The sequence below is a fragment of the Acartia tonsa genome, chromosome 11 (assembly GCF_053477335.1).
Source record: "Acartia tonsa isolate MP-2025a chromosome 11, ASM5347733v1, whole genome shotgun sequence".
NCBI lineage: Eukaryota > Metazoa > Arthropoda > Copepoda > Calanoida > Acartiidae > Acartia > Acartia tonsa.
The window spans coordinates 39,962,822-39,987,610 of record NC_137270.1 but is presented as its reverse complement, the minus strand read 5'-3'; the positions used below and the strand labels follow the sequence as shown (position 1 = coordinate 39,987,610).

At 32.9% G+C, this 24,789-nt stretch overlaps 2 protein-coding genes across 2 annotated transcripts in view; both read left to right on the top strand.

Moving 5' to 3' along the window:
* The window catches only part of LOC145331285 (GSK3-beta interaction protein-like), a 16,858-nt gene extending 8,902 nt beyond the window's left edge, over positions 1-7,956 (top strand). The window contains exons 4-6 of the mRNA XM_080175903.1: positions 2,065-2,159; positions 5,739-5,792; positions 7,929-7,956. Coding sequence (XP_080032029.1) covers positions 2,065-2,159; positions 5,739-5,792; positions 7,929-7,956 — 177 coding nt within the window. The remainder of the gene's footprint in view (positions 1-2,064; positions 2,160-5,738; positions 5,793-7,928) is intronic.
* Positions 2,351-24,789, top strand: LOC145332200 (uncharacterized). Its single transcript, XM_080177160.1, has 22 exons — positions 2,351-2,403; positions 5,739-5,792; positions 7,929-8,400; positions 8,803-8,995; positions 9,422-9,559; positions 10,086-10,190; positions 13,181-13,243; positions 13,829-13,908; positions 15,720-15,793; positions 16,155-16,360; positions 16,722-16,787; positions 17,488-17,586; positions 17,975-18,030; positions 19,988-20,047; positions 20,355-20,485; positions 20,712-20,801; positions 21,398-21,488; positions 22,517-22,602; positions 23,016-23,202; positions 23,550-23,680; positions 24,188-24,234; positions 24,604-24,789. The coding sequence occupies exons 3-22, from the start codon at positions 8,375-8,377 to the stop codon at positions 24,649-24,651; spliced, it is 1,977 nt and encodes a 658-aa protein (XP_080033286.1). The 5' UTR covers positions 2,351-2,403; positions 5,739-5,792; positions 7,929-8,374; the 3' UTR covers positions 24,652-24,789.

The window sequence follows — 24,789 nt, the reverse complement described above, 5'->3', positions numbered from 1 at the left end:
TTTCTCAAAAACTAATTGAAGTATAGTGGGAAAAATTTTTATGTAAGGTTTTTAGGCCAAAAGTTTGTAGAAATTATGTTGACCACCTTCTCCCCCCCCCCCTCCCCTTTGTCCTAACCTAATGGAGGGGGTGGGGGGGGGAGGGGTGGCAGAAGATCATTCTAATGTGTTTTAAAAAACTATTAGATATATATATATACTAGGGTTGGGCCAGATACTTTTTTGGCCGGATACCGGATATCCGGCTGATTTCAAATGCCGGATATCCGGTAACCGACCGGATATCCGGCCAACGCCGGATATCCGGCAAATATCCGGTTATCCGGCCAAATTACCGGTTATCCGGCCGGATAACCGGCCAAATTACCAGATATTAAAGTAGTAAAAAAAAATTTCTTCAGAAATCTTATCTAAATTTACATAAAGTTAAACTTATTCAGAAAAAGTGTTCTTCTAGCTTCAATAATAAGAAAATTAGAGCCATTTAAGATTTTAAAAAGCAGAGATTTTTGGTGTAAAGTATAAAAAATTATAGAGCCGGATATCCGGCCGGATAGTTTCAATATCCGGTAACCGGCCCAACCCTAATATATACCTAAGCTTTTGGATTTGTATTGTTGTAGGACCCAAAGCACTTTTACATATATTGCTGACCTCTTCCCCTCCCCTCATAAATCATAAACATAACATTTTGCAAAGAGAGAAAGGGGGGGGGGGGTTGCAGTTGAAAGGGTACTACTCTGTTGTGTTACTAAGAAACCGCTAGAATTATAGCAGCAAAGCAAACCTCTGAGATATGCTTTGGTAGGTCAAAAGCAACTTTTACAAAATTTGCTGAAACCCCCCCTCCAAGCCCCCCTTCCCTCCATATTGCTTTACAATCTCCCTCCCCCCCCCCCTCCAATTAAGTAATATAAGCAAGTATAGCAATACTAACTTTAGCTATATGTAAACTTGAACTGAGGTTTTTTCTACTGGTTCCAGGGTAACAGCTTCTAGCTTAAAGTTATAAACTAGACATTGTACCTTTTTCATTACTCTTGTTAAAATAATTTTTTTAAAGTTTTAAAATTTTGTAAATGGGGAGGGACTGTGTAGTTTACATATGCAGAGACATCTAAACTCCTCAAATGTTAAACTCACCTTTTTATTTGATGAATTAAGGTGTTCATGTATGCATATATCCTTGGAATTCTTGTAATTTTAGGCATTTTTACCGCAAAACTTTAAATTGCAATAATTGGCAAGAAGGAGCAGCTAAGATTTAATCTCCAACGGATTCTAACCACCATTGTGCCCTATTTGAAGGCCCCGTTGTCCGTTTCTTTGGAGATTTTTTTTAATCTAAGGTTTTGTTAAGGAGACCTGTGCTCTGTTTGCAACGCAGAGTAATCAAAATTGCCTTTCATTTAAAGTTTGTTGCTTATTCATTGCTGTTATGTCAGTTGCATGACATCAAAAAGTAGGAGTAGAGGGAATATCTTGTTTCATAAACAGGCGCGCAACTCATTGGCACGCATGGGTATATTTGTATCACAATCCAAATTTTAAAAAACAAAATGATGTATAAACACTTGGATATTACATCAGATTTTCATGTTCTCTAATAAACCTGTGAAACTCGTAGCTGGCTAATATAACAATACCCCCCATCAACCCTTTACCCCATCTCCTTCTGGATGAACGTGCTGACTAATAAATGATATCCATGTAAGCAACCTAAATTGATGACAATTTTTCCTTGTCTTTATATCCACCACGTATATTTTATACCTATCCACAACAAACAACAAAGATGATACCTATCTACAATATTAAAATACTTTCCAGTATGGTTTCGAAATCGAATACTATCCGTTTGATTAAAACTAGTTCTCACCCACACTGAAAAATCATGTATTTTTGCGGACATTGAAATAAAAACTTATAAGATTAAAACCAGTTTTGATAGCCCCGAGGCGTGCTATACAAGATTTTTTAGTATGCGTCTTACAAATCTTATGATTTATTTAAATTTCTGCTTAAGCCTTAAATAATGCTATAATTAACAAGTTACATATTTAGGTTGTCGCCAACGAGCATAATGCAAATAACCTGGCAGATGAGAATATTTATGAGACACCCTACTCTCTGTTAGACTCTATCAGCCCTGCATACAGGTAGTAATAATATTTATGAGACACCCTACTCTCTGTTAGACTCTATCAGCCCTGCATACAGGTAGTAATAATATTTATTAGACACCCTACTCTCTGTTAGACTCTATCAGCCATGCTTACAGGTAGTAATACTATTTATGAGACACCCTACTCTCTGCTAGACTCTATTAGCCCTGCTTACAGGTAGTAATAATATTTATGAGACACCCTACTCCCTGTTAGATTCTATCAGTCCTGCATACAGGTATACAGTTTAATTTAGAAACACCCTTAAATGAATATTAAGTTGGGAGTTTTAGACACCCAACTTTTTACACCTTTACTGCTATAGTTCTCAAATAAAGTTAAACTTGCAGCGGGCTAAAATAACGGTCCTCTCCTTCCACCCCCTTTACCTTATCTCCTTCCGCCTCCTATTGGATGAACGAACTGACCAATAAACGATCTGATTCTGCATGTTTGCGAGCTAAATTTACGACAGTTTTTCCCCTGTCAAAATATCCACTTATATTCTCGACCCATTGCGCTATAGTTTTTTTTGAGACACAATGCATTTTTTTTAGAAACTTTTTACTATTATAATGTTGTCATTACTTTTTATATGGCTACATTATCAGTCTAGCTGCGCTTCTGTGGATATTGTTGTCCTTTCAAACATTCATTGAAAATTTTTCTATCAAATTTAATATGCATACTTTCCACTAAATTTTGCTGGAAAAAGACTGCAGTGTTTTAAAACAGTGATAGCACAATGAACGATAAAATAGCCTCGCTTTACTAGATTGTAAATTTAGGGGCGATGCAGTGGTTGACTACCATTATTTTCTTCCAAATGCCAAATCCAGAGAAGTAAGGATCAACTTACAGTCAATAATGGATGTATACGTGAATATGAATGGGGGAAAATTGTTTTTGATTTAGGTTGCTATTTCCTCTGTGGTCAGTTCGTTTATCCAGCAGGAGGGGAGAGAATGGGTAAAGGTGAAGGGATAGGTGGATCATTATTTTAGTTCGGTATAAGTTTCACTTATTAGAGTACATAATAATCTGATGTAAGATCCTAGTAATAATAAATCCATTCAGTCAACATATTTTAACCTGTTCTTCTGTTGAAAATAACAGTTTTACAAGAAATCTATGAATTTTTAATAATGTCATGAGCTGAAAAATACTTTCATGTTAGTTTCTTGAAATGGAGGATAGTTCTTGTCAAATGAAAGATAAATTAATCTTCATTTAAAAGTTAAAACCTGTACTTCGGGAATTCACAATATTTTACTATTTTAAGCAAACCCTAATATCATTGTATAGCTTAAAATCAAGAGGCATTTGTACATGGAGTAATAGAATTATGAGCCAAAAAATTATTTGATGTTATTTATAAAAGAAAAATATAAGTTGAAGATCTAAATTGTTTAAAATGTGTTTAGGAAACTGTTCAATGGGGGGAGGGTGTAAACTACCCAGAAACTTTGAAACTCCCAATTTTACCCCACATAAAATAGAAAAAAATACAATTGATTTATTCCCATTCAATCAAACCTAAGAAACCCCTCATTTACACTTCAAAGAAAGCTTGGTCGTCCTTGACTCAACTCCCCGAAATGTTCTGGGGGTTGAAAGCAAAGAATAAAAGTTAGACAACATTACATGATTTAAATTGAATATAATCACCGAATATATATCACAAACCCTCGTTTATAAGTAATTCAGTGTAGATATTCTACGTGAGAAACGAAATATATATTTCTTAACAAGGACTAGGGTAAAGCGGGGCGATCTCGGTTTTGAGGTGAAGTCGGTATTTTTTTGACCACCTTCATTAAATGACATTTTTCTCCATGTTCTAATCGACAAACAGAAAAAAAACATAAAATCAAATTTGTTCCTTATTAAATTGCCTACAAAAAAGTATAAAATGAAATTTTTGTGAGATGAATTTTTAGGGTACTTATTGGGTCTTAAAGTCGGACGACAAAAAAATTTTTTTTCGATTTTTTTGCTTCGGTCGGAAAAACGGTAAGTTGGACAAAAACTGGTAAGAGCTAGAGCTTAGACGTCTTCAGGGGACTTATTAAGAATCTAATAGGCTATCCATTTCCGTTTAAAACTTTAAAAAAGCTTGTATAGTTTTTTCTTAAATCGACTAAAAGTGAAGCGGGGCGAATTCGGTTTTTTCACTTTTTATACTAACTTTTTCAATTTTATATAAAAAAGTGAAATTTTCGAGAAAAGAAGTCAAATTTCTCGTACTTAATTTTTTTTTTTTTTTTTTGTAGAAAAAATTGTCCGATCTTCATAATTTTTTTTGTGAATGCTCTTTATTACATTTAGCAACTTTAACCTTTAGGGCATGCTGTAATTAAATCAATATGTCATAGGTTTTTTGAAGCTGGAAAATCGACCACAGATTTTGCCAAACTTATCTCTTTTTTTCAACTTGATTTTTTTAGGAAATTTTGCTAATAGAACTAATTTTTTTTGGCCAAATCTATTCAAAATTGCCTGAATTTTAAGGAACAGGCCTTTAAAGTCATAAAAAGTTATTTTTTCTAGTAGTATTTTTATGTTTTTTATCAAAAAAAATTTCGGAAAAAAAAGTCAAATTGCGCGTACTTCGGAAAAATTATTTTTTTTGGTAGAAAAAATTGACCTATCTTAATAAAATTTTTTGTGCATACTCTTTATTACATTTAGCAACTTTTACCTTTTGGGCATGCTGTAATAAAATCAATACGTCATCGATTTTTCGAAGCTTGAAAATGCCCTACCGACTTCGCCTCAAGGCGGGGCGAAGTCGGTGCCGTTTTAGAGATCAATTTTGACAAACTTCCCAAAGTCCTAGGTTTACGTCCTTTTAGGACCTGATCGACTTTTCCGAGATCTTTCTACTGGTCTTGGTCCCATTTAAAAAAAATAATTTTTACGATTTGCAGGTTCAAAAAACCGAAAAAAAGACCGAGTTCGCCCCGCTTTACCCTAATATGTTTATAAGTAGCACAGCCTAGCTAGCTAACAATTGGAGGGATAACAGTAAACAACCGCAATTATATGATCAACAAAAACCTTTTGTAGAATAAAATTATACGTAGAAAAATTTGAATGCTGCTAGTTTCTACAACCTAAAAGATTTTATAAAAGCCCCAAAAATTAAATTACCCTTCAAAAAATGTTTAATTTCCTTATTTCATCATAAAATTCTGAATTCACTGAAATTTTTATTTAAAAAAAAATTTTCTTTCTAATTAATTTTACTGGGAATTTCTACATATATTTGCAAAATTGCACTACGACTGTTATAATTTGTCTTCGAACAAAGATGCTTTTATCCATAAGTAGCGAAGTTAACTTCATGTTGTGCAATATTATATTATGCATAAATCTTAGTGCCTTAACTTAAATCTAATTTTGAACCACCAGAACCTCTCCATCGACTTTGTAATTATTTTTATAAAAAATGCGTGATTACTCATTCGGGATTTTTCTAACCCTTTCTTAATTAAACTAACCTTTCTTTTCCTTACATCATTAGTTTCAAAATGCATAAAAACAAGTTTGATTTTCTTTTCTTTTTTTCAGGCAAGCTTTTGGTGATCATTTGACAGATCAGTTGCTGAAACTTCAGGCAGCTAGGTAAGGAACTGCTGTTTATTGTTAGTAGCGCAGCTACTCTATCCATTGCCCAATAAAAATATTATTTATTTTTTCTTTAATTTAATCTAATCTAATCCGTGACTGTGGCGTAACATGGGAAGTTGATTTAATTCTCGTCTCAATATCGCATAATTACTTAAGACGTTGCTAATGGTTCCTACTGCTGCTATGTCAGGAGTGTGACATAAATATTTAAAGCAAGGGGAATACCTTGCCTAAAACAGGTGCAATAATTATACATTATCCTGCCTAGCTAGGACTTCAAGATAAGGGTCGTGCAATCATAGAGTTGGTCGTATAATCATGCTCTTAATTAGCAAGATTTGGCTCACGCTACAAATAAAATAAGATCTAATAGTGAATCATATTCTATTTTATTTTTAAAACTTTGTTTTGAAGTCATAACTGGATAGGTAAAGATAATGAGTTAGGTTTGTTTTATTTTACAATGAATACCCCAAACAATTTAAATTTATTTCCCCACAAATTAAAAGAATAAACTGCAGTAGTAAAACAAATTTACCCATGTTGCTTCTTTTCAGCTATAAAGGGACTAACAGAAGGACATGGTAGGGTGGTTTGATAAAATAATGACAAGCTGATAACTACTTCTATAGGTAGTTATAAAAAGTAAAGATTTTATAATAGGGTTGGTTGTCTGTAGATAGTGAGCTTCACAGGACGTCCTACAAATAAGGTTGTGTCTTGCAGGCAGGGTGGGACTGGGGACATTGGGCTGCTAATGAAACTAGTCCTCAAAGTTTTAAACGTTTGCGTATTTGTTCGCTCAACAACTTTGGGGACTTTTATTGAATTTTGATTGGTTGGTTCATCAAGCTCAGTGACCAAACGTTTCAGTCTCTAATTGTAATCTACAGAAGGGATAATTTTGTGTTTTATCGTTTGGGATGTATATCAATTTGTTACAGTCTTTACTTAGACATTATTAAATGTATGTAATTTGTTCATTTATATATCTGTGTCTCAGTGTATAAAAGATGAAGAGACGGTGGGAAATAAATGTATTTTTAGGGATACAGGGATAGGTCAATGAGAGATAGATTAATCCCCCCCCCCCCCATGAATAAAAAGATTAGGTAGTTAATTGTTGATTAAAAATGTAAATAAAAATGTTATTTTTTTACCTTTTCCTGGCACAAACATAAAAATTATAGATGTTTACATAGGGGGTAGGAATAATTTTCCTCCATTTACCTGTCCCTATATTCCTGCTATGAGATGTGGAATAACTTTTCTTTTTCTTTTGCACTAATCTCCAGGGAAGCTTGGGCAAAGCATATTTGGAATAATAATATGAAAGGGACACATAGAGGTAGTTTATGTGAACAATAAAAGAAGTATCAAAACATAATCCTTGTTTAAAGTAAAAGGATGTCCGTCTGTCTTTGTGACTGTAATGGATGATTTTGCTTAACGATGATCTCATATGTTTCTGATTCATAGTTAGTTTTATAACTAATTTGTTGATGGTATTACATTGATTCAACTTTAAAGAGAATACAAAATTAAGATATGCTTCAATAAACATAATATTTTCAGTTGGTAAGCCTAGTAAAGTTTTTGTCTCAATAGGTTTCTAAATCAAAGTTCCTTTAATGAAGTCACTCTTGCCTGTTTCATTAAGAAACTTTTAATCCAATTATAAAAGTGTATCTAAAACTATTCATATCTTTATTCTAGATATTTTTAGTAGCAAAGCTACTCCATAATTCACTTTGTCTGTCCGTCCTTCAGTCAGTCAATAACTTAATTGGTTATGAGGGAAAAGTCATTTTCTTTGTTGCTACTAAAGATGGAAGGTTGATTTGTTTTTGATGAATATTCTTCATACTTATGTTTATCAAGTTTGTAATTTACTTTTTCCATCGGTTTGTCAGCCATGCTCTAAAATATAAATTCTAAACAATATAAAAATATGTGAAAAAGGTTTTGTGATTTGTTTTCTGTTATATATTTAAATTCCTATTCTTGATTTTAATAAATGTAGATATCTTCTTGGCCATATTACCAACCTTGATTTTTGTGCTTTGCAACTTATGGACGTTGTCATTTATGTTAATATATGTAGTACTATTATAATGTAATTTTTTTTAGAGAAGTAGAGCAAGAAGAAGACAGCTAGAAACTTCATACCACCGCAGCAACCCATTTTTAACAAGCAACATATCTTTAAACACAATAACTTACCTAAGTGATAATTAGTTTGAAATCTAAGTGATAATTTTATTTTATCAGTTATTAAACCCTATTTTTAGTGATTAGAAATTATTCTGTTAATATATTTTCGTACCCTACCTACTTGAATCATTTTTCATAAGAGTGAATGATACCAACCCCAATTGTTCTCCAAAATTTAAGTGAACAATTAAAGTTGTACTGAAAACCAATACAAAAACAACATTAATTGTAAAATTAAACAAATATAAACAATATAAATTGTTTCAACTAAACAACTATAAACAATACAAGTTGTTCATTATTTACTTTTGAACAATTATGATTGAAATAAAGTGAAATAGTCTTGTGAAGACCAAGCAAGCATGAAAATGAGTCCACCACCTTACAGGAATTTATTTTAATCTATTAATATAATTTGAATTTTACCTATACCACTACAGTTGGATTTATATAACTGAAAGAAAAGTATTAAATTTTTATCTTTTCAAACAATTCAAATTGAATTGTAATGTTTTCTATTCAGTTGTATGACCTCTTAAACAATGGTCTAAAAAAAGTTTGTTGGTTTGTCCCACTCAAATATTGCATATCATAGCCAGTTTTATTGGTTTCTAATTTTTTTGGGTAAAAGCAATAGTAAATTAATTTCCCTTTGTTATATGCTTTTATGTCGTGTTATTCTTTAGGTATATTTTCATTGCTTTACTGAAAGTATTATGTCAGAAATTATTTTCCATTGACTTTATCCTAATGTTCTTGCAATATATCAAAATAATTAAATAAACTACAGTCGAACCAGCACTCAGCCCTACCAGAGGCATCTGATGGACTTGGATGCAACTAAAAACTACAACAATCCCTCCGCTGACCACTTGAGGTTCTCTACCCTGGGTGGGAGCGATGGCAGCAATAATATGATGTCATCGTCTGATCTGTGCCCAACTTTGATACCTGATTCTGCCCAGTATGATAACACATTTGAGGTACCTACAATTTTTCATTTTAAAAAATGAAACAAAAGACTGTAGACAGTCTTATTGTAATAGAATAAAAATTAATCCCTTTTTTTCTCGAATTTATTTTAGTTGTTAGTTACAGCTCAGAGCTGCCTCAAATCCCAAGTGATAATATTTTTTTCTCGACCAGATCTGTACTTTAATTTAACACACTATCAAAATCCCAGTAATGTAACTTTTTTGAGGTTTAATTCCTTTAGCTTCTTTTATGGGGGGTACTTTATTATTAACAAGACAGTCCCTCAAAATCAGCTAAAATTACGAATTTTTTTTTCTCTCGAATTAGTTCAGTTGTTGGTTGCAGCTGTGTATTTCTGCCCTCTCGCTTTTCTATCTTTTGTTTAAATTCATTTAAATTGGTTGATTTTTCTTGAAAAAAATTACAATTTTCAGGTATGCATCAAGCGTAACTCACTTGGTTTGGGGTTCAGTATAACAGGTGGAGTGGAGGCCCCTGCGCCCTGGACAAATCTCATCAGAATTAAGAACATCTTCCCCCTCCAACCTGCCTGGCAGACAGCACAATTAAAGGTAACATAATGGATGAGGAATACCTGGATATATATTGACAGGGGAAAATCTGTCGTCAATTTAGGTCGCTAATATGGACCCCATTTATTGGTCAGTCCGTTCATCAAATAGGAGGTGATGGGAGGGATCAGGGGTATTGTTGATTTAGCCAGCTGCGAGTATTACTTTATCAGAGTACATGAAAATGTGATGCAACATTAAAGTATTACTAAATCGATTGTAACATATTCTTGGGGAATGGATACATGGTAAGAAAAAGGACTATAATAATATTAATTGCGTCAATGTTTCCATTTTATCTACTCATTACAGGAATGTATTTTCCAATATGGCTTCGAAACCGATTAATATCCGCAGGATTAGAATCCGTTTTCAGCCATACTAGATAATCTTGTATCGCATCGTATTTTAGACAATTTTCTGTAGATAACATTACTTTAATTTATCTTATAATTTTATACTAGACTTTACTATCCGCGGAAAGCTGTCTATAATACGATGCGAGAAATAACTATTACTGTTTTAGATTGGAGATGTGATACTGCAAGTATCTGGAGTGCCTGTCAGTGGACTTTCACTCAGACAAGCTTTAGACATCCTCAGAACTTCCCCACCTCTAACTAAATTATTGGTAAATTTTATTTTAAATGTTAAGGTTTATATTCATTAGGGATCTTTAAAGATAGGACAATGGACGATATACAGGGCGTTTAAAAAAAAATGCGTTTTCCAAATTTGGGAAACAACCATTAGGAGTACAAAAAAAATAATTATATGTCAATATTCTCTATAAAAATATGCATCGAAATTGTTACAGGTGTTTTTTAATATCTCTGAAAATAACGGCGCATTTTAAAGCATAAATATTTCAAAAGATGCGAATGATGCTTTTTTCTGGTAGAATTTTGTGCCTTAAGGTTGGTTTTCAAAAATTTATTCACTTGAAAACAACATCTTAATACGGCCAATACAATTTTCTACCAATTACACTAAAAATTTCATTTAATATTCCCTCACTGAAACCAAATATTCAGTTTTTCTTTTTGTATAGGTACTTAAGAAACATGATCTTAAAAATTGCTCATGTTCGTAAATCCCCACCCCTCATTTATTCCTATAATCCTTTAATTTGATTGACAGGTTAAGATATAAACTCATAATTTATCCATAATTTGTAATTAAATGCTTTAATAAAAAAAATTCAAACTTCAATAACTTTTTTACCTTTAGAGATTTTTTTGTCAAATAAAAAGGAGTTTTTTTCTTTTTACTATAACCTACGTTATTAAAGAAGATTCTTTTACTGCAAATGCATCACAATCAAGAAATGTGAAAAAATGACAAATTGCAGTTTCTTAAAAATGCTTTTGTGAGGAGCTAGAAAGCATTTCACCTTTAGAGATTTTTTTGTCAAATAAAAAGGAGTTTTTTCTTTTTACTATAACCTACGTTATTAAAGAAGATTCTTTTACTGCATATGTATCACAATCAAGAAATGTGAAAAAATGACAAATTGCAGTTTCTTAAAAATGCCTTTGTGAGGAGCTAAAAAGCATTTCACTTTTAAAACTCATTAAGGTACTTTTCTTATACCTTTTTCTAAATTAATATTGAAATTCTACGATTTTTTTTACATAATAGAAGAGTTATTTTAATTTTTCTTGCACAACATTTTTCACATAGAGCATTTTTGGAAACTATGTACCTATCATAGAGGCCGTATTTTTAGAGATAATGAAAAACACCTGTTATAAATTTGATGTACTTTTTTACAGAGAATAAGGACATATAATCGTTTTTTTCTGTATTCCTTCTGGTTGTGTCAGAAAAACGGAAAACGCAGTTTTTTCTGAAACACCGTGTATAGATTTAATCACTAATGATAATGGAAAAAAAATAACCTAATCCAGTAAATTAAGAATAGTAATATAAAGCTTTGAGGTTAGAGTAAAACACTAGAGGGAGAAAGGGTTAAATAACTGTATCTCCCCAACGCAACCGTCTTGTGCAACCTTTCTATTGGGCCATTGAAAATCAATCAATGGTATTGCTTATATTAACACAGCCAAGTAGCAGAAAATAATTTAGAATCATACGAAAGAGGTCTTTGAAAAAGGAAGGGAGGTAGTTGTCTGTATATAAATCTATACTATATATCTGTTGCTTTGAGTATTAAAATGATTTACAGTCCAATGTCATCTGATCACTGATCATTTATAGTATATATTTCTTAATATTATTTGTAAATACTAGCGGCTTCGCCCCTAGCCTCTAGGGGCTTTTCCCCAAGACGTGATAAAATTTTTTTTGGCGAAATACGCAAAAGGACCAAGGAAATCTTCTACAAAAAAAAAGGACCAAGGAAATCCCCTACAAAAAAGGGGGGGGGGGATTTTTTGTTTTAAGGGGGGTTGGGGGTGTGCCACCCCCAAAGAAATTAGCCAAAAGCCACCACAGGACCAGTAGGTATATTCCCTGAAGAGTAGAATCCGATCGGTTCAGTGGTTACCGAGATCTTAAGGGACAGACAGAAAGACGGACGGACGGACAGACAGACATCATTCTACTTTGTATTATTGATGATTTAAGATGATAGAATATTCTGCTTTTATAAATGTTGTTATTTTACTTACTACCTACTGGATTTCAGTGTTTGATTTAAAGTAATATTATATCCATGTTAGGTGCAGTAATAAAAATATAAAAGATAGGTATTTATCTATCAAGAAGAGAAGCAATGATATTATATGTAAATAAATTTGAGTCTTTTGGGAACTCTGAATAAAAAATGATATGGAAGGAAAGAAAATTAGCCTCAAACCGTCCAAAGACTTGAATCTAAAAATATAATAGATAAAACCATCCCGAGAACTATATGAAGCTTCCTTAAATGTAGAACCCAATAAAATTTCTATATTATAGAGAAGCCCCACTACTTTTTAAAATTATTATTTCACACTTGTATGGATTTATGGTAAAAAGATTATACCTACCTACAGGACAAATAATTTTAATAACATATGATACTGTCAGGGAGAGAGATAGATAATTAAATTTTATTTATATTGACCTTGAACCCAGGAAGGGATGGGACAGTGGGCTTTAAATTATTTTGCTACCCAAAGTTTTGTTAACACGGTCTCTTGTTGGCGGGCTTCAAAACTTTGGGTACTTATGTATTCTACATGAAATCAAACTAAATACATATAACTTAGAAAGACGTTATTCTATTGAATAAGATTTGTTCAAGTACTTATTAATCTGATTATGTCATAGTACTTAATCTTTTTATATTTCTGTTACTCTTTAAAGAAACCTTTTTTGCAATTTCATAACACTAAAGAAATCAATCGTAAAATGACTTCTTAACAATTGATTTTTTTTATATTCTTGAACTTTCTGGCACTTAAAATGAATATGTTTAGTTTTTTTTCCATTGGTCTTAAATCCGTTTAAGAATTTCATAAAAATGATTCATGTTAACAATATAGAAGGGGCAAATACATAAAAGTATTCAAATCATAACAGTTAAAAAACAGTTTGGGGTTTATTTGTTGTCACTAAAAATATAAATAAAAATTTTTCTTATGAAACCTAATGTTATTTTCTTATTTTGTTTAGGTGTGTAGAATACCAGATCCTGTAACTGCCAGTAATCTTAATTCTAGTCCAACTAATTATAATGTAAGCTTTTTTTAACAATTTTTTATCCATCTAATGTTGCGTTTGTTGAAATATGTTGTTATAATCATAATGTCCCTACAGAAGCTGAAATATAATAATACATCATTCATGTAACTGCAAGTAATCTTAATTCTAATGTAAGTTTGTTGTGCTCTTTTGCTCTCTATGTTTGTTGAATGTTGATATATGTGGTTATTATGTCATTTCAGAAGCTGATATATAGAAATATAACACTTATTTACTTTAAGTAATCTTACTAAATATTAGTCCTATAAATCAGAATAAGTTTGTTTTTGTTGTTGAAAAATTCAAGTTTCATCCTTGAGGAGTTTTTCGTACAACAACAGCAAGATCTTGAAATCCTGAAAAAGTTTGCTTTTATTAAGTTCTTCATAAAATCATGCCTGATTAAATTAAAAATTGCTTTGGTAAGGTTGCGAATTCACTAAATTATAACTAGGGCGGTTTTATGAAAAAACTAGCATATTATTGTAACTCCATGAAATCTTAGTTCTAGGCTTACAAATTCTTGCGTAGCTATTTTTATAGGTTTAAATTTCATATATGTATATTTATTTATTTCAGCATCGGTCTAGCGTGGTGAGATCCTACTCGTACGGGCCGTACAATGTCAACACATGGCATAATTGGAGAGCTGATCAGGAATAAATTACATCAATACAAAAATCTTCCAAAAATATCTCACAAAATGCGCCAAACAAAGTTATGTTAAAATTGAATTTCACAATCCATATTTAGGCCAAATTCACAGGCATAAATGTGCAAAAATTAGGGGTTGAGCAAATGATTAAGGATAGGTATTATTTTCATATATTCCTGGTCTTTTTTTGTGTTTTTTGGGGGTGGTTTTATTCGCCCACTTTATCGCGACCCCATAATCAAGTTTTTCCTTTTTTGGTGTGAATTTCAATAGTGATATACGTATAGTACTTGAGTACCTAGTGTTTTTTTGGAAGAATTAAAAGAATATTTTCTTCTAAGTACTAACATCCCTAAAATATCTATCTCTTTTTGTACCAAAAAACTACAAATATTGGCATGCTGTCCCAATTATTTAGGTGGTTTTAGAACTGACCAACTCCACTGTATTTTTAAGTATTTTTACTCTACACAAAAAAAAGTTTTTGTATGTGTGAAGAAAATCATGTTTCACCGAGACGACGTAAGAGAAGCCAATAATGTATTTACATTTGATATATTCGATTTATTCTTTTCACATAACTTTTTGGTAAGATATTACGAAAAAAAGCAACCAACCAAAATTTGTAGGTATTTTATTATGATAAATCATTTTTAATGAAATATTAAATGTAATTATAAATACTTCACTAAAATAGTCTAAAACCATCCAAAGATTTTTTTTTTTTTTAAATTGTCTAAAATCATTCCGGAACCTAGGTATGTAAATTTTTACAAAATGAAGAAATCATTCGGTTCATTAAGTAACAAGGACAAGCAAAGAAAATCTTTTTCTTGAGTTTCCTTATCCATGCATTTTTTGTTCTATAAAGTAAAACTATTTTCGGTTCTATTTAGACCAAAATAATGAAATAAATTGTCGTGGTCAAATTTCTAAATTTTTCAGTAGAGCACCTTCTGACAACCCATTTTAAATTTTTGATGAAGATTTTTTGTAATTGCATATCTGGGTTATGTAACGACTAAGAGAGCCCCGCAGGGCCAGTTCATTGTATGATTAGGGCACATCAGAAATAGTGCCCCCTTGAGATTGGAGGGTCACCCGAAGGAAAGAAATAGGCAGATTTTATCCCATTTCCTTTTACTTTACTTATAGCACGTGAAAAAGATTACTTCTACTGGCGTGACAAGAAGATTTTTTTGTGTTAGCAAATAGCACAAAATTAAATTTATCTTTATAAATTTCAAATCATTGAAAAATCATACATAGCATCGCATAACAGACCATTTTCCACAAATGTTAAAATAAATTATCATGACATTTAAACCAATAAAACTTTTTAATATCCTTGGAAAGCTGGTTATAATACTATGCTTAAGATAACTATTATTTCTCCGAATAACGCCCTTTTAAAATTGACAAGAATAGAATTTGATATAAAATTATTTATTGAATAGAAACATTTCCATTTAATTTCCTTTTTAACACATCAGAAATGGATGGTCATATAATCTGAATGATAAAGTTGATTTTTGTTCCATTGAAATTAACATTAAAACCCTTATTAAAATCTAGTCATAACCTAGAAAACCTAAGAGCATTATCAATATCAATAATAGTAATATCAAACAGATAACCAAGGCCTTTCTCAGTTCTATTAGTGTCACATGCCAGACATAGCAACAGTGTTTACTATTTTTTCCGACTACGCGTTGTGGTCCAGACTCGAACCCGTCATCTCCCTGACAGCTAGCAGGCACGCTATCATTTGCGCTAATTGGAAGATTTTGTTCATGTATTTATTTTTCGCTAGGACCTAAAATCCTTCGCCAACTTGTCCCTGAACACTGATCCTGTTTGTGGCAATTCTGACCTTCTCAATAGTGCAGGTATGATTTTGTTGATTTTCAATGGATCTTATAGGATTAGGCAATGAACGATGCATATGGATTGATGAACATACCCAATGATGATAACAAAAGGATCCTTCTCTGTAGATTTTGGTTGAAAAGTTTTGACAATGATGTTTTAAACTAACTACCTAACCAAGATTAAATATAAGTAGTAACCCAAAGTTTTAAAGCCTGCAAATGAGAAACCGTGTTTATTTCTATTCTTTCTGATAATAACCTACTACACATAGGACTATTAAAAATCTTTATTGAAAAGTTAAAAGTTCAGGTGCAAATAGCTTCTTTACACAAAATACTGAAATTATTTTTTTTTATTTTAATGATCTTTTTATTTCAGGCGAATCAATGGAAATCGACATCTCCCCCTCCACCCCCGAGAAGGAGTGGAGCCCCCCGGCAGATTCTCAGAGCGGGGACGGGGAGGACAGCGCCCTCCACAACACACTTGATCTCCTGAAACCCATCGCGGACACGCTGAACAGCAGCGGAGGGGCTCAGTCCCAGCCGAAGATCATTGGCGGATTTTCTGTTACACTCACTAAGGTACACTTATACATATGAAATAGCAAAGCTTTTCTTTTCGGTGTGTCTCTACATCGCTTCGATAGTTAAATATTTATTGAATTGGACAATTTAAAGCATGTAAGAATTGTCTCATGAATTTCAAAACCTTAAATGATGATTCCTGTGACTATTTTTTCCCTCTCCTAATTCTCGTTGGTTATCTGCCCTTTTTAGTGTTTATTTTTATTGGGGTTTTAATTTGTTTTAACTTAATTGACATTGTCCTTTTCCTGCAGCTGTTTTGATCCCTGATTTGGTCATGGCATCATCTTATTTTTTATAAAATTTGGTGATAACTGTGACGATTAGACAAAATATTTGATGATATCTTTTGTTTCAGGTGAAAGGAAGTCTGGGGTTTAGCTTGTCATCCACAGATGATACAATTCTTAATCATTCTATAAAGGTAAACCAAACTTTATTGTTTTCTTCTTTGCCTATTTCTCTTCATTGTTTGTGAAACTTTTTTTTTAAGTAAGGGACAGTTAAACGGTTTTGCAGTTATACCTACCTATAGAAATTTGAAGTTGTAAATATTAAGGAAAGTAATGTTGAAAGCTATTAAAACAAATAATAGGATCAAAGTTTTAGATTTAAAGAAAACATGTGAAGCACGAATAGCTTTTTATCTATAGTGGTTGAGTACCTCCAACCTTCCTATATAAATCATTAGCGGATACGCCCCTAGAAGCCTCTAGAGGCACTTAAGGTAGGAGGTGGAAAAGTCGACTTCATCCCATTTAAATTTGAGTTTTAAGAGAGTAAAAAAATTTTTTTGGGGGGAGAGGATGAAGACACCCTCCCCAAAAATAGTTTAAAACCTTCCCAGGACCTATAAGAAGCTTCACTGTAAAGGAGAAATATATCGGTTCAGCGGTTAGCGATTCTTCGGGACAGACAAAAAACGCTTACTACTTTATATAATAGGATTCCTAAAAAAATACCCCTGATTTTTTTTTTATTTTGAAATTGAAATTTAAGGAGGTGGGTCTATCATCCCCCCCCCCCCCCTCCCTCTCCCCCAAAATCATGATAGTGCCCAAGAAGCCACCATTTTTTAATATAAACTTATTTTCACTTTAATATACCAAGATATTATGATCTAGGCAATCTTGCGTGATCCTGCAATGTCCGACGGAAGGATTCAACCAGGGGACAAACTAGTGTCAGCAAATGGTGTTGACCTTTCCAGCTACAACCACCAGGTATACAACTGTTTAAACAGATTTTTACTTTTTTAGGGGGTGGGGGGAGTTACTGTAAGTAAAAAATGTCCAGTCGATGTCTATAGATGAAGGAACAATGAGTATTTTCATTCAGGTTAATAGTGGCTGCGCCCCTAGCATCTAGGGACTCTGACTTCAAAGGGGTAAAAAGAGCATAACAATAGTCTAAAACCATTCTGAGGCTTAAATCTGAAAATGAAATAGCCTAAAACCATCCTTGGACCTATGTGAAGCTTCTTAATAAGGAATAACACACTCAGAATAACACTTATGGTTGCAAGTCGCAGAACTGTTAAAACATGAACTGAACATTACAATTAATAAATCCTTTAGTTATGATGAATATTTATTTTGTCTTATTTTGCAGGAGTTGATTTCATTCTTACGTCAATGTGATGAAACAGTTACCCTTGGACTTTTCAGGTGAGTTTTTTTTTAATAGATATTTTTAGTTTTAGTTCAATAGGTACTGCACAAAAAACGTTAATTTTGAATTTTGATACAAGTTTTCATTAACTGATTAAATTTTTAACCCTTTCTTCTTAAGTAAGGTAAGTTTGAAAGTCTTAAATAACTGACTAAAATTGTTACCTATTGTTATCTCTGTTTTATGAACAATAAAACTATTGAAGTCGTGGTTTTCCTTCATGGGTTTAGAATTGTTTTTTATGCTGGCATAGTTTTTGGGCAGCTATGGAATGTAGGTATATTTATCGCATCGTATTATAGGTAGTTTTCCACAGAAAAGAATATGAATAATATTAGATTAATTACTGTTTTTGTTAACTACAAGGGCCTAAGTCTCAGGTCGTCGAAACAGGAAACTTTGTCTCAAAATAGATACGATGCATGTTTATTTTTAATGTGGATCAAAACCTGTTTTGATCCAGCGAAAATTAATTGGTTTTAGACTCATAGAGAAATATATTTTACTTGTAAAAAAAGGCAAAGTTGAATTCTTTTCTTGAATTAGAAAATGCAATTTGATATCAATCTATCTCATGCTTAATCTTTCTTTGCAGTTGAGATAAACATTTGTTTAATCCATATCTGTCAGAGGAATGGATATAGCATACATGGATAAATTGGCAGGGAAAAATAATGTGTCGTCAATGTAGCTTGCTAATATGGACCTCATTTTTTTAGTTCGTTCTTCCAATAATATGGGAGACTATGAGGAAAGGGGGTATTGTAGTTTTAGTCAGATGCGAGTATCACTTTATTAGAGTACATGAAAATCTGGTGCAACATCCAAGTATTAATATATCAATTGTCAGAGGTGCAATATTTTACTAATGAACAGGGGTGGAGGAATGGGACAAAGTTTGTTTAATTTTGACCAATCTTCATTACTTCCTCCATTCTAGTGTGGAAATATTTTTTTGGTAGCATGGATTTATTTAATTTTTCTTTTTCCTAAACTGATATCTAAAAAACTGGAAAATTAGAATTGTACAAATGAATATAAAAAGATAGATACAAAAAATTATAAATGCCTTTCCTTATAGTGTGTGCTAGCGTCCACAAATATATTTTTACAATATTAAATATCAAAAGCTAGGCTAGGATAAATTAGGTTTAGGAAAACCACCCGCAGGGTTAGGGCCTTAGCATGAATTAGTCAAAGAAAACGAGGAGGGGAAAATCAAATTAGCAACCATTATTTCTAGAGAAAATAATTATTGGGAAATGATTCTTCTCGTAAAAGTATTACTGTCAAGGAAAAGATTAAGTTAATACTTTATTTTGTGTGTCAATCTCTGACGTCATACATTATTACATTTATTGTATGACTTAATATAATATTACATTTATAAATATACAATATCCTTTCCTTTTACAATACAAAGTAATAAGGTTTTTGTCTGAAGCTAAATATCTCGGAAATTGCCTGTGTGACTGGGTTGTACTTTTCAGGGAAGCATTTCTTAGGGTTGGTTTAAAGCTATTTTTCTCGTATTCCTTCGAATCCGGTGGATAGGAACCGGTTCTCATCCAAACGAAAAAACTATGTCTAGCATCGTATTATATCCAGCTTTCTACGAATATAAAAATGTACAATCATAAGATTAAAACCAGTTTTTTTAGCCGGTGCCTTCGGCACCTCGGGGCTAAAAAACTAGTTTTAATCTCATAATTGTACATTCTATATCCGCGGAAAGCCGTTTATAATACTATGCAAGAAATAACTATTCTGATATTCCCCACCACAGAGGCCAGGCCAGGGGGAAGCTCCTAGGATTATTATAAAAAAAAAGAAATAAAAAAACAGATTTAGGATAAAATCCACCACTCTGTTTCATTAGTGCTACACATGAAAATCAGTCTATCTGTTATTAAGATCTTAATGACAATATATTTATGTTTTTATTATTTGCAGGGATGCCTCTAGATCTGGAACCCCGCTGGACGCTGAATCCCCACCTATACCTAAATCGAGGTAAACATAATCTGGCGATTTTACACAAAGTAACTTGTCGAGCACGGATAATCCAACACCAACCCAACCTTATTTTAAAAATAAATTGAAAGTAAAAGGGGAAGTATGTCGGTTGTTTCTTTATTACTTCAAGTTGTTTGATAGCACTGCAGTATTAGGAGAACACAGGCTTTGCATTAGGCATAGTATAAACACATTGAATCTTTTTAAAATGTTTTATTAGTTATTATTCGATTTGTGCCAAATTAGTAACTTCTTCTTATCCCCCTTTTGAAATAATTGTCTATTTTACATTTGATAATTTTAGGGATGGGAGTTTAACCCGCAAGCACCTGCGGTACGAAGCCAAGGAACTGGTGAGGTCACTCCAGTCCAGCAGGACATCTCTGGAGAAAGCTGGCCTCGCAGGATCTCAACCTGGATCTTATAGCCATACAGGTATACAACATTGTTAGGTAGATTGATCTTTTACTGGCATTATGTCGAATGAATGGTAGTAGATAATTGAAACTACCATTGAACCATTGCTTTAATCATGTACTAGAGGAAAGAGGACTTCAAGACTTAAATATTAAAAATAATAGCCCAAAACCAGTCCAGAACCTAAAATAAGCTTCTCTTAAAATATCTTTAATAAAATGACTAATGTTTATTTTATTTTTAGGTACTGGTACCCTTGGACGTAGGCGAGTGCGTAACTTTAGCCCCGCCAATACCAGCAGGCTCCATTTAGCTCCACATAACCAATATTCAGGTCATTATATACAATGTTTTTAGTAGCGAAGCTAATCTATGATTTCATTCGTGTGTCCGTCCGCCATTCAGTTCGTAATACTACTGTGGAAATGTGATTTTCTTGGCAGCTATCTAAAATAGACAGCTTATTCCCTAAGTACTTATAAGCATCCAGTATGTTATTTCAATTCAATTGGTCCGTTTCTTCAAAAGAAAGATACTTATTTTATAGAAAGGTTTCGTGATTTTTTAAGAACAATTTTCGCATTTTCTTTTATTTGTTATCAACTCTATTTAATCTTTTTTAAAACCTACAATCGTTCTTATTTTCTTACAGCTTGGTATATATCAAGTAATATTTTATAGTAGGTATCAATGTTTACTTTATTAATCTACCCTATTCGTATGTATTGCTTTATTCTACTAATATAGCGGCTACGCTACTATAGGCCTTTACGGGCACTTATAGTGAAAATATTAAGCTACACACCCATAGACAAACATCATATTATTTTTTATAAGGAAATACAATTGTTTCCGGTTGGGCCTATGTATTACTTTATACAATTTTCTAACTATCCATCTATTCACCATTCTAACTATCTATTTACCTAGGTGCACCCACCGTAGAATCTCCTAGCACCCCCCACAATTCTTCTGCACCCCCCAGCCTTGGTTTGGGCCTTGCTGGCGGTTTCTACTCCAGGCATTTATGATATATGTTGATAGAAAAATTTGGTATTTTTCCCTAAAAGTGCATAGTCAAGCAAAAGAAACCCCTCTCTTTATTTTGAAATAAATTTAAAGGGAGGGTAGTTTTTGTGGGTTTTAAATTTTATGTTAGGTTTGGTTATATTTGATACATTATAGTTGCTCCACATGGTTAGGACATTGTAGGTATGAGACCGCAGGTTTTTTTTTACTTTTGACTCTAGGGGCGTGATGACGCTTCGGGCACAAGTTCTCTCCACGTCACCTTTGAACATACTCTGCGTTTTAAAGTGCAGGGTAACGTGCTCAATCGCCTAGGGTATCAACACCCATCAGATAACCAACCCTTTGATTGCACGACCTTTACCTTTGTCTGAGAAGTCCTAACTGTGCATGGTAATGAGTTGCGCCTGTTTTGGGCCAAGGCATTTCCCCTACTCCAACTATTTATTTATGTCGCGCATCTGACATAGCAGCAGTAGGAACCATTCTTAACGTCTTCAGTTATGACGCGGTGTCGGACCGAGATTCGAACCTGTCACCTTCCCGACGACGAGCAGATGCGCTACGTGTTGAGCCACGGACTGCAGGGGTTAGGCATAAAAGTGAAGGGAGGGAAGGGGTTTCAGTTCTTTCTATGCACGTTTAGGCAAAGCAATATTTTTTTTAACGCAAAATTTTTTTTTAAGGTATTAAAGCTTACCTAGTCTTTTCATTCTGCGTGTAGGATATATCTCATAAAAACTTCTGTAAAAATTTATTTTTTGGCCAAGTGAGAATTAGGGAAGACCACAAGGACTAAAACACCTTTTTTAAAATTAAGTAATATTGGGGGAGAGTGAGAGATTAAATGCATGAAGTGTGTTAGCTCTCATTTGTTTGAGGCTGGCGTAATGAAAACGGTTTTGAACCATGAATAACGATAATGTTTTTATTGAAGCTTTTTATGTAGTAGACTTCTGACTATTGCTTCCAAAAATAACCTAGGTTCGAATATGTCAATATATATTGTAAAATTTGCAGTAGCATGGGCGGAGGATTAAATACCAAGACATTAGAAAATAATAACTGTGATCATAACATACTCATCATTCAAGAATTGGATTCAGGTAACGACGGCAAGGAGAAAAATTATACTCGTTTTTCCATATAATGGCTTTAAATTAAAGTAATTTTAATCAATTTTGATTGGTTGATTCAAACCAGCAGTGCCAATTAAACTGCTTGAAATATCTTACCACAAGTTATGACATTTGGACCATTACTTTTTTTTTATAAAAAAGTAGTTTAAAAAGTTTTACTCACTTTTTATTAAATAGAATACCCACAGAAACGTATGTAAAATTCCTTAATATGCAGTTTGTCTCCCGAAACAAAAAAAATCCCTTTTTTCAAAAGTACCCAAAAATTAAGCATTGACTAAAGTAATTCTATTGATATTGATAATTCGGTCAACTGCCCATAAAGGAATTGTTATGCTGCTGACCAAATTCGGGTTTGAATTGAAATTTTTCTATTTCAGGGCCTGGAGGTGAAAATTCTGAGTCATCCGAGTACCTAGTCTCCACCCCTGGAACCGGAGGGGGAGTGCTCCACACCCCTGGCAGCCATAGCGGAGAGATGGGCACACCCCGGCTGTATTTGCACCAGGCAACACCACCCCCCAGGGGGGTTTATGCTAAGCCATCGTATGAACAGTATTTTTCAGGGTAAGCTTTTAAATTAATTTTCTCTAGTATAGCTTCCAAACCTATTAATATCCAATGGATTAAAACCGGTTCTTGTATCGTACTACTCACAATTTTATTATCGGTGCCAATAAATCTGGAATAAATCTGTCTAAAACAAGATGAATAATTTTTATCGATGTTTCAGTTTTGTTGGTTTTGGGACATGCAATTGGCCATTTTTTGGCGGCGACTATTAAATTCAAGACCATTTGATCAATTTTGGATTTGTTTTATAATGAGTTTATTGTCTGTCTGATATGTCAAGTTTTGCTTTTACAGATGTTGTCATCCTTGTTTACAGAAATATTTATTTTTGTATTTTTCAGAATGGAGGATTCTAACCGTAATTCCATCCCCCGAACCATAATGAGGGAGGGTACACCACCCACCTTCCTCACCAACGAACAGAGCAGATCATTACCCAGGGGGATGCCCCTCTTCTCAACACCAGAACAAGGTAAAATTAGTTTAAAATGGGCGAGGGGGAGAGTAGGTATACAGCTCTCCTTCGATATTACAAATGAAAATAAGATTTAAACCAGTTTTATTAGGGCTATGGAACCGGGCTAACAAAACAGGCTTTAATTGCAATATTATTCTTATAGTCGTGGAAAATTGTCTGAAATATGATGATATACATGATTTTTTTAGTAAGGCTGAGAACCGGTTCTAATCCTGCGGATACCAATCGGGTTTAAAGACATATTGGAAAGGATTATAATTTCCCCTTAAGATCCTGCAAATGTCAAAAAGATGGACTGTATTTTTCTTCCCTTACCCCTATGGTTTAGAAAAGAGTAGAGTAAGGTATAAAAATATCCTTATAAAAGATTTGGATATAGTAAAATTAAATTATCTACTACCTAGTCTTACTATCAAATGGCATTACTCGTGTATCATTGTACTTGTATATGATGTAACTGTTATCAATAAAACAATAGTAATCGTATTTTCTTGTTTTTAGATAAATCAGTACCATTTAGAAGACCTACAGATCTGAATTTAAACAAGGCAAATTCATAGATTGTATGTATAAATAGAAAAAGTTTTTTTTTATTATTTTGCTATGGGGGGGGGTTCATTTTTGTTGAGACGTATAAGAAGCTTCACTGTAAAGGAGAACCAAATTGGTTCCGCTGTTAGCGAGAACCTTCGCTACAAACAAAAAAAAGCTTACTACATACAGTAAGGGGATTAATAAAGGGTATAAAGAAGGCTATAAAGAGCAAGAGAAAAAGATACAGATGGAGAAAAAGAGAATACCACGTTACAAGAATAGTTGGATTTAAAGACAAACAAAAAAATTGACTTCGATAGTATTGTTTCTGAATAATTAAAAATATTTTTTAATGTTAAAAATCTATGAATTTAAAACTTTAGGACGCTAAGAAACGCCAAGGATATTACTTTAGTCCAACTGAATTTTAGCCATTTATACATATTAAAGATTGTGTTATTTTTAATATGACAGAAAAGATAAAATATACTTAAAGAACGGTTGAAATGGTTTATATTTTGCCTTTTTTGAAAGTTTAATCTTCGCCTGTCTTGTAAAGTTGTATTTTT